At 43.4% G+C, this 9,932-nt stretch overlaps 1 protein-coding gene across 1 annotated transcript in view; it reads left to right on the forward strand.

Moving 5' to 3' along the window:
- The first annotated feature begins 373 nt into the window (after positions 1-373).
- The window catches only part of GPM6B (glycoprotein M6B), a 146,428-nt gene continuing 136,869 nt past the window's right edge, over positions 374-9,932 (forward strand). Inside the window, exon 1 of the mRNA XM_039873721.1 lies at positions 374-611. Coding sequence (XP_039729655.1) covers positions 608-611 — 4 coding nt within the window. The 5' untranslated portion in view covers positions 374-607. The remainder of the gene's footprint in view (positions 612-9,932) is intronic.

The following is a 9,932-nucleotide window of genomic DNA, read 5'->3' on the forward strand; positions in this document are numbered from 1 at the left end:
CAGGGTTGCGACCTGCTGAATTAAGCAACCACCCGGAGCCCATACGTGAACGAAAGGATCCGGGACTGTGGATCGGAGCAACACTGCCAAATACTGGGTGTCCTTGGGGCAATGTCCGGGCCTCAGTTACTTTATCTGCACAATGGGTGATGACTAAGACCACAAAGCCCCTACGGCTGAAAGAGTTCTCTTCTCCAAAATCCTAGAAGCCCACTCCCCTCTCTCCCCAAGCCCTCAGTGGCTTTTCCGGTTTCCGGGTCCCTAGGTGCTCGCCGGGGGCTCCCAGGGGGAAGCCGCGAGCTTGGCCCGCAGCCTCGGGGCGCCTGTGACGGGTTCGGGCCCTGCTGCCGGCGCGCAAAGCCCCTGGCGCTGACGTCAGGGCCCCTCTCCGCGCGGCCGGCCCCCAGTGCAGGCGGAGCCGCGCCACGCTCCCACCCCGGCCCGGCAGCCAGGAGCCAGGAACCAGGAGCCAGCCGCTAGCCCAGCAGCAGCCCAGCGCAGCCCGCCCGGAGCCCGGCCCGCGCACGTGCCCGCCCGACCTGCAAACTTGTGCCACCGGCTCGACTCGTCCCCGGGGAGCCCGCGCCCCTCCCGCCCGTCTCCAGCCATGGGTAAGCGAGCGCGCTGGCCCCGCGCCACGGCCACGGCCTCGCGCCCCCACCCGCCCCCGCTCAGGTGAAGCCTCCCGGGGCACCTCCGCCGCGAGGCCTGGGCGGGGGCGCGGAGAATGGGGGTGGGAGGGGCGCGGCGCAGGTGTCCCGAACGCCCAGGTGCGTGTCCCTGTCCAATCCTGGGGGCGTCCCCGCTCCGGCTGCTCACCGACTGCGCCCTCGGGCGTGCGGCTCGCAGAAGGGAAGGAGCGGGGCTCCCGGCAGGATTGCGGAGAGCAGATGGAGCGTCCCGGCCCGGCCGGCTCCTGCTTTATTTTAAGGGGTCGGTGGAGAGGAGCTTCTTGCCCATTTCCCGGGACGCTGTCCCTCCCTCTCGCCCGAGCTCCCAGCTCCGAGTCCGGTCTCGTCCCACCCTGCCGTGATCCTAGTGGCCTTAAACCCACGTGTAACAAACGCCCAGTTCCCCAAGTCTCTTGGAAGACCCCATCGAAGAGCCGTGACCCTTGAGACCAGAAAAGTGGGAGGGGAGGGAGACAGGATGGGGCCGAGGGTTTCTTTTCTTTGTCCTCTTCCAACTATCAAAATGCGGACCTGGGTGCAGGTGGAGACCGTGTACCCAGCGGGTACCAGTTGGGGGATCGACTAGTCACGGTGAAAGCCCAGCTCTGGAGACTGACACATCTCCAACCTGGCCCGGGCGGATATTAAGCGGCTGGAGGATTCCTTCTGTCACCTCTTAACACCCCGAAATGCTGCCGTCAGCAACATATCCTTAAATGGGGACTCGGTATCGTCGGGGAAACTCGTAAAGAGTGCAGTGGAAATCAACCTAATTCCGCTGCACCCCTGGAAATGCCTGAGCGCTGTGCTGGGGAAAGGGGGTTCTCTCCCTGCTCTGGTATCCTTCTCTAGTGGCAGGCAGACTCCAGCCACCAGCGCCACAAAAGCCACACACCGAAGAGCCCCTCCGAAGCATTCCTGATGAGGAAGTCAGTGGGTTTAGCCAATTCTCTGCCTGCTGGTCCCCCCACCCGCCATCCCTAGCCACTTATCCCCATCCTACATTCCTGCTGCTGAGTGTGTGTGTGTGTGTGTGGGGGGGTCATTTTGTGCCCATTAAAAGTCACATCACTCACTGCTCCCTCTTAAAAGAGGTTCATAGGCAAAAATCAGGGCGGCCACTCAGCCCGTAACTATTTTGGTAGTGCTTCAGGCAAAAGATGTTGAAGTTACACACAAGTCCAGTAGTGAAGAAAGCATTGACTAATTTTCCCAAAATGAAGTTATGTTATTTTCTGTGTGTGTGTGTGTGTGTGTGTGTGTGTGTGTGTGTGTGTGTGTGTTTAAGAGACTGAGCATTGATTTAAAATAGAGAACCAGAACCTGAATCGCTGCCACATGGACACCTTCTTGAGAATGGCTTTCACAATACCCTAGGCTTAAGTGAGGGTTTTAGTTTTCAATAGGTGTGGAAGTTCTCATGAAGCAAATGCCCAAACCAGAGGCCCGTTCTCAAGGAAGTACTTTGTGTCTCAGACAATTGTTGGTTCTACACTTCAATTGCCAATTTATGTTAATTTGTGCATACCTCACTGGTTCTGGCAGTTTCCTTGGTTTTAGTTTTTAGTTTTTACATTAAAAAAAAAAAGTTCCTTCACGCTAAAAAGGAAACACTGATTTTCTCTGGTAGGTCCTTGGTAAATACACCATAGGGCCATGAACGAGTTTTATTTTTCCAGATGTATTTCATTACCAAACATACCCATGAATGTTTTAATTGAAATGATGTAATGCTGGGAAAATTCCGACTATTGGTCCATTGAGTTGGGGCTTTGGTTTTTATATGCGTCACTTCCTTAACCTGGTATCAGTTAATTTCCTGGTAAAATGGGTGAGGTTTGTGGAAATAAAAGTCCCTTCACACTCAAATTTTAAGGTATTCAAAATCTTTAGGTTGAAAGATAAAATAATGAGCAGTGATGGTGTGTACAATTTTATCTTTCGACGCATCTTAAAACATTTTTTTTTATTGTTGAGCCAATTGATATTTTTTGACGGCTTTTCTGAGATATAATTCACATGCCCTTAACAATTTGCTCATTTAAGTGTACAAAGTCAGTGGTTTTTAGTATGTTTAGAGTTCTGCAACCGTCAGCACTATCTAATATCCTCATCACCCCAAATAGAAACCCTGGACCCATTAGAAGTCACTCCTCATTCTTCCCCTCCCCCCAGCCCCTAGCAACCACTAATCTACTTTCCATGGATTTGCCTATTCTGGATGGTTCATGGGTGGGGAATAGAGGGCGGTGGATATTTGCAGTGTAATTAGATATTCATAACTTATTGTTTTAAAATAAATAATGGAAGATATTTATGTATTATTTGGTTGCAGAAAAAGCACTACCTAAAAGTGAGTGTGATAGAAACTAATTTCACCGCTGGCTGAAGAGTTCTCACATTTGCCACAGTAGGTGTACACACACACACACACACAGCACACACAGCCACACACACACAATACACACACACACATATTCTTGTGTTACTCTGGTTTTATCTGACGGGAATCCCGTTGCCTAACAGAATTTTGATTGTCACCTTGTTCATAGACCTGAAGACATAGCAACTAAGTAGAGTCAATGCAATAACCTCTTAGGGGGCATTTGTGGAATATCCATCCTGTTTTAACATGGATCATGTATCCAGAGAGAAATGCTGATTTTGTTTCATTAACTGCATATAATTTTAAATGAAAATTGAAGGTGAAATGATCAGATATAGCAAAACAGCTAAGTAATTTTTTTAATCCATTTTGTGGTAAGGACATTTTTTTATGAGGATTCTGACTTAAATGCAGTCAAACACTTCACAATATAGCTTAAAAAAAACTGGTTTGGAGCAGTTCTTTAACTGTGATGCGCATACAGATCATCTGTGATCTTGTTTTAAAAAGCAGTTTCTGATTCAGGGCCTGGACGGGACCTAAGTTTCTGTGTTTATAACAAGTTCCCAGGCGGTGCTGGGTCTGCTGGTCCCTGGGGCCAGGAAACTAAGGAAAAGCAGGGCAGCAAGCCAGAGGCCCGGGTGCCTGCCTCAGCAGTTTTACTCACTTTCTATGTGACCTTGGGTAAATCATTTTCTCTTAATCTCAGTTTACTACAAAATGAAAACATTTGATGAAATTATTTCTCTGGGCCCTTACAGATCAAAACGGATGAAATTTAGAAAAAAGAAACGAGAGGGTAATGTTATGCTTGAAAAACAGGAGGAAACAGCTCTCTAATTGTTTGAACACTATTTGTTTCTATGAAGCCAGCATCACAGGCATCATTTGTAGTCGTGTTGAATGCTGGCATCTGGACGAGCCGCCAACAGGATGACTGGCCTTTCTCCAGGGGGACTGGTGAAGGAGTGCTTCCAGCTTTGGCTTCTCCTGTCCTCTTCTCCCTAGATCTGGCTGCTCCAGAGAGCCTTTCCTCACCCCCCACACAGAGTCCAGGCCACCTTCAGAGGCAAGACTCAGAAGGAAACACTGAGGACTCATACATGTAACATTTGGTTCCATAAGTTTGCTCAGGAATTCAGATGCAATTGGAGACAAAGGCATGGTATCCTGATGACTAGCTGGGCAGGAAGTACTCCCAGAATGTCCTAGCCTCCCTCCCTCTGAGCGTAAAGATCTAGTAACAGCCCACCCTTGGTCTTGGAGACCATTTCCTGCAAATCTGTCATGCACACTGAAATTTTGAATAAACCTCATAGCCCCATAGCACAGAGTACTGTTTCTGACAAACAGGAAGTAAGTAATTATTTTGTATATTTTTGCTTCAGAAAAAGCTGTTGCCCCAACCACTTGACCCCTCCAAGGATTTCTTCAAGAAGATTCTTATCTGTTGCATCCAGGGTCAAGCAGTTAGACGGCTTATTGAAAATGCCAAAGGGGTGAATCATAAAAAGTGCCACATTTGTGTCTTGAACATTTAGTCGGTTTTAAACATTAATTCGCCGATATTTTGTTGTAGAGTCCAGGTCTTTGCTTTGAGTGTGAGTCCCGGTTAGAATTCCTTGAAGACTCTTTATTGGCATCTGACTTCTAGTTTCGGATTCTTTTAAAATAGAATGAGACCTTAAGGCATTGGGAACCAATCTCTGTGCACAATCTTTTAGTATCACCTACCCCACTCCCCTTAAACCTTTAAAATTGTCTTACCCGTACTTTTTGGGGGCCATCATTTTTTCCAAGTGACATCTCTTTGTTAAGACTTTCCGAAACAATCAACTTGGTGTTCAAAGAAATAAAAACTCTTTCTTTTGGCACTCATATTTTATTAGTTTGTGTAATATTGAATTAAAATTCATAATTTACAGTAACAAGTACAACAGTCATAAACAGGTTTAGGAACAAACTCCAATTGACCCTTAGGTGCATGGTTCAGCTGGTGACACAAGTAGCCCAGAAGTATTCTGAGAATAGCTTTGAAGCCAAGTTCTGTGGACAATGGTTGGTGTAGTTTACAAAAAGAATAGAGAATATGGGGTAATGTCATGGGTCCATTACATGAATGTTGGTAAGAGCTTCTACTGGATTTTTAAGCCAATAGCATCCATTTAATAATTTTAGCATGATTTTTCTGGTTACTATTGGCTGGCTTGTTAGTGTTTTTCATATGCCTTCTTTTCTGTTCAAATACCAAATCTGTCCAGAACAAAGATTGTTTTATTCATTGTTGTATCCCAGTGGTCATTCAGATGATTGGTGTATTGTAGGTGCTCCACATATATCTGTTAAAAGATAAAAGTTTGTCACAAAATGCACATTATTAAGGTCTATCTGCATTATAAATGTATAGATTTCAAGATATATAAAATTATATTACTGTATTACAAGCTATGATAAATTGTACTAAATTAAATAGGGTAAATGACATTAATTATTGTTCTTTAATACTATTAATACTTTTAGCACAGATTTTCATAGAATAACAGAATTCAGAGCTTGAAGTCACTTTAGAAGTAATTCAATTGCTGTAGGCACACAGACACAAACAATTTAAAGAACATTTTCGTATTATTTCATTACTTTTTTTTTTTTGCCTTTAGCTTTTTTCTTTTGATATTATATAGTATTCTCCCCTCTCTGGTGAAAAATACTTCTTTCTTGTCAGATTTTTAAAGTTCAGGAAAGCTTGGACCTAAAGCACTGTTTCAGTGAAAATCATTGTTGCCCTGAGGAATGGAACATTAGCAACAGCCTTGTGTTTCCGTTCTCAGCTCGTGCAGTTGGGTCGAATGAGTACCTATTGAAGTGCCATGCAAGTAGTGTGGGTCAATCCCTCAGGCTTTGACTTCCTGTTACATGCTCACCACCACGAAGGCTGGCAGGTGCTCACTCACCGAGCACTCGGGGTTCTGCTCAGATGAGCCAGGTACTGTGCTAACTCTTGAAGCAAAAAATAAATAAGCGAGACCCAGTCCTGTCCTCAGATGCACATAGTCACTTCAGAGAGGCAGGTGAACCATTATAATAGGAGTTCAGGGTCCTGGAGAAATTTCCTGTCTTAAACAACAACAACAAAAACATGGGGCGGGTGTTATTTCATGGAGAGATTCCCTGGGGTGGCAGTTACCTTTGATCTGAGTCTTGAAGGATGAACAGGATGACAGGGGCCAGAGGGTCCTGTAGAGGACATCCCAGGCCCTGGGTACAGATGTGCAAAAGCAGGAGGCATGAAGGTGGCTGCTGCGTGGGCATGTTGAGGAGTCGGGCATGGCCTATACGTGGAGGCGCAGGGAGAGCTGAGGCGAGGAGAGAAGGCCAGGCCAGCAAAGAACTTGATCGTTAGCCTGTTGGCCATAGAAAATCATGAAGAGATTTGAAGCATGGAAGCAACAGATGGAGGGAAATGACATTCTACCCGAGGAGGTAAGAGAAACCCACTGAGATAGAATCATTAGTGTCTATTGCAAAATTTCAAATAAAAGTCTAGAAGGAGTTCTGAGAAGACCGAGACCTTCTGGCTTACATGAAGCTTCTGGAGGAGACCTGGATTTTAGGTGTTTTGAGAAGCAGGATGGAAAGGATTAGCGTAAACATGGAGGACAGTTAGAAGTGAGCAAGGTTTACTGGTGAGATCTTGAAGAAACTGGCCTGGCCATGGCAGAGAGTCGGTGTGGGGTAAAGTAGAAAATAAGATGGGGGAAGGGGCACCGAAAGCCAGATGAGGAGGAACAAATTTTAACTGATTCCAAAGGGACACAAATAAATGAATCTTGCAAAAATGTTTTTAATCTTTAGTCTATTGCCTCCTCCCTTTCAAAGCATAAATTGGAGAACAAGGGAAGTATGAACTTTTCTGGCATGGAGAGCATGATCGTTAGTGTGATCCCAGAAGGACTGGCGGAATGGAACCTGGTCCTCGTTTATTTATTTATTTGATTATTAATATTAAAAGTGGCATTATTCCTTAAATATTTGAAAGGATTCACCAGGGAAGCTATCTGGGTTGGGAGCTTGCTTTGTGGAATTTTTTTGAAGTGCATTTCTTTAACAAAAATAATACTATTCAGATTTCTTCTTTCTCTTTGTTTCAGGTTTGATAAGTTGTATTTTTCAAGGACTTCTTCCATTTTATGTTATTATCTTTATTGGCATAAAGTTGTTGATAATATTCGTGTATTCTCTGTTTAAATCTCTTGTCTAAGATCGGTCGTGATGTTCCCTTGTTCATTCCTAGTGACATAGGTAATTTGTATTCTTTTTATTTTTCTTGATCAATCTTGGCCATTTATTTAAAAATTTATTTTAGTAGGTTGATACTTACACCTGAAATTACATCTGATAGAGGAGCTTACCGCTCGTTAAATGAGGAATACATTTTCTAGTAGTCAGAAAATAGGATTTTAATGTGTAGAAGTAAAAATTATTACTTATTTGGTTAGAAAAAAAAAAATCTGCCAAAAGGAAAAAGTATCTAAACCCGATCTTTTGTATTTTACTCTCAATTGCTGTATTCAACTCAGTATATTTGAACTTAGTGTGACAGGATCTATTGTAAATAATCTTGAGGTAGAGTTAGTGCGCAGTATTTGCTTATTTATTTATTGTTTTGTTTTCTGTCGACTGTTAAATTCTACCTTCTTCTTTGGAGCAGCTGGAGACAGATATTGAAATGGAAGAAGTCTCCTTTCCTTCCCTTTCAAGTATACTTTTAAAGCATGGTTTCTCAGTCTCAGCACCATTGACATTTTGGGCTGGATGATCCTTGTTGGGAGTGGCTGCCCTGCGCACTGTAGGATGTCGAGCAGCATACCTGCCCTCGACCCAGTAGATGCCAGTATCACTCCCCGAGTCGTGACAACCAAAAATGTTTCCAAACGTTGCCAAATAACAATCGCCCCATTTTGAGAACCACTGCTCTAAGTAAGAGGGATTGAAAACTTTTTGTTCTTCATGATATTATAAAATTCGAGTCAGAGCATTATGGAAGACTTGGTCGAGCATGTCTGCAGAATGGAAAGCTCTCTGGTTTAAAAAGTGTCATTTTTCCAGAAGGCATGCTTGATTTTTCTAGCTGAAGAGAGTTTTGTTTTTTCACCTTTTTCAACATCGCCAGAGAATCTGTAGATATAAGGGGGAGCCTTTCAGACCACTGAATTCATTCTTTCTTTGCAGTGAAATGGTACCTAAACCATCTCCATAATGAGATCAAACGCCCCTGGGAATAGAGAGTGCCTGGTTTTCCTTCGGAACTTGTTCTGATGTTCAGTGCAGTTTATCTTTGAAAGGATTAAATCTATATGATTTGTTTTGCTTATTCAAATTGTTTTCATCATCTTTTGTTCTCTTCATCAAGCAGAAAGACATCAAGGATCTTATCTCATTTCTTAATTACCTTGATGGCCTTTCTAAATTTAGAATTCATCTCCTTAGCTATAATCATATCTACCCAGATTAAGCCTTTAAGGCAACCTTCCTGCACGTTCTGTTCTGTCCTTAGGGTCTGTACTCATGGCTTCATTATGTTTCTCCATGTGTTTGAGAGACACAGGAGTTGGAAGAGAAAGGACAGATTTTTCCCTCGTTGCTCAGAGATCCTTTTCCAACTTCCGTCCTCCCAGGTGGACACCTTAAGTTGGTGTCTTCTGAGAGATCTGAGCACACTGGGAAAACAGTTCTAGTGTAAAAAAAAAAAAAGCAGGAACACTAAGAAGCGAAGATTAGAAGGAGCCTAGAAGACCTGCTTTTTGTATGTGCATCAGGTCACCCTTTTCGGTTTGGGAATGTGGCGTTTCACGTCCACTCCCCGAAAAGAATGTTTAAATGATGGATTTTAAAATGACAGCTTAAACTGAGGCATCTGCTCCTTCACACAAGGAGCAAAGAATGGAGATGTAATGAGCAGAGAAATTCACACCCTTAAGATAACTTTATTTGATGCAGGACTTTCTTTTATATTTTCCTTTCAGTTTTCTCATGTGGCATATTCTGACAATTTCTATGGTAAGTAAAACAGAAGTCAGAGCACTAAAGACATGAATTTCCATTCCGTGAATTATCGCCATTTTGCAGCGCCACCATCTCAGATTACCGGAAACTGGTTTGAGCTCTATTATTTAATGATATCTTGTCACAAATATTTTTAGATGTTTTGAAAGAGGCATGAATATTACAAAATCATTTTAAAATTTGTTATCGAAGTATAATATATACACCAAAGTGGGCAAATCATAAGCATAGAGCTTGATTCATTTTTACAAAATTAAGTAACCAGTACCTAGATTAAGAAGCAGACCATTACCAGCCCTTGAAATCCCCTGCAATCTCCCTTTCATGTGCCTTTGACCCGGGGGTACTCACTCCTAATTTCTGCCAACATCCTTTTGCCTAGTCTTGCGTTTCATATAAATGGAACCATACAGTGTGAACTCTTATATCTGGCAGCTTTTGATGAACATTAAGAACATTATTTTAAAACTCGATGATGTTTTCTGTCCAGAAAATAGACCTGTTTCTAAATCATTATGGTTAAAAGCATGTATTAAATGCCTTCGTGCGTAGAGCTGTACCAGGTAGTACATAAACCAGTGGTTTCTACCCTCCTTTTTAAGGGGAAAACATTGACAAAGCAGGTGTGAGAAGGACTTTGAAAATAATTGATGAGAGATGAGAATGGTACATGAAAAACACGCATACAGCGGCTGAGATGACAAAGATAAGACGTCCCCATTATCCACCTCGAAATGGAAAGTACATCATGAGGGGATGCGAATAAAGAGGAAGCTGTAGATGTTGCATATTTATTCAGGAAAAGATCAGTA

The sequence above is a fragment of the Pteropus medius genome, unplaced genomic scaffold (assembly GCF_902729225.1).
Source record: "Pteropus medius unplaced genomic scaffold, Ma_sr-lr_union100, whole genome shotgun sequence".
Classification (NCBI taxonomy): domain Eukaryota; kingdom Metazoa; phylum Chordata; class Mammalia; order Chiroptera; family Pteropodidae; genus Pteropus; species Pteropus medius.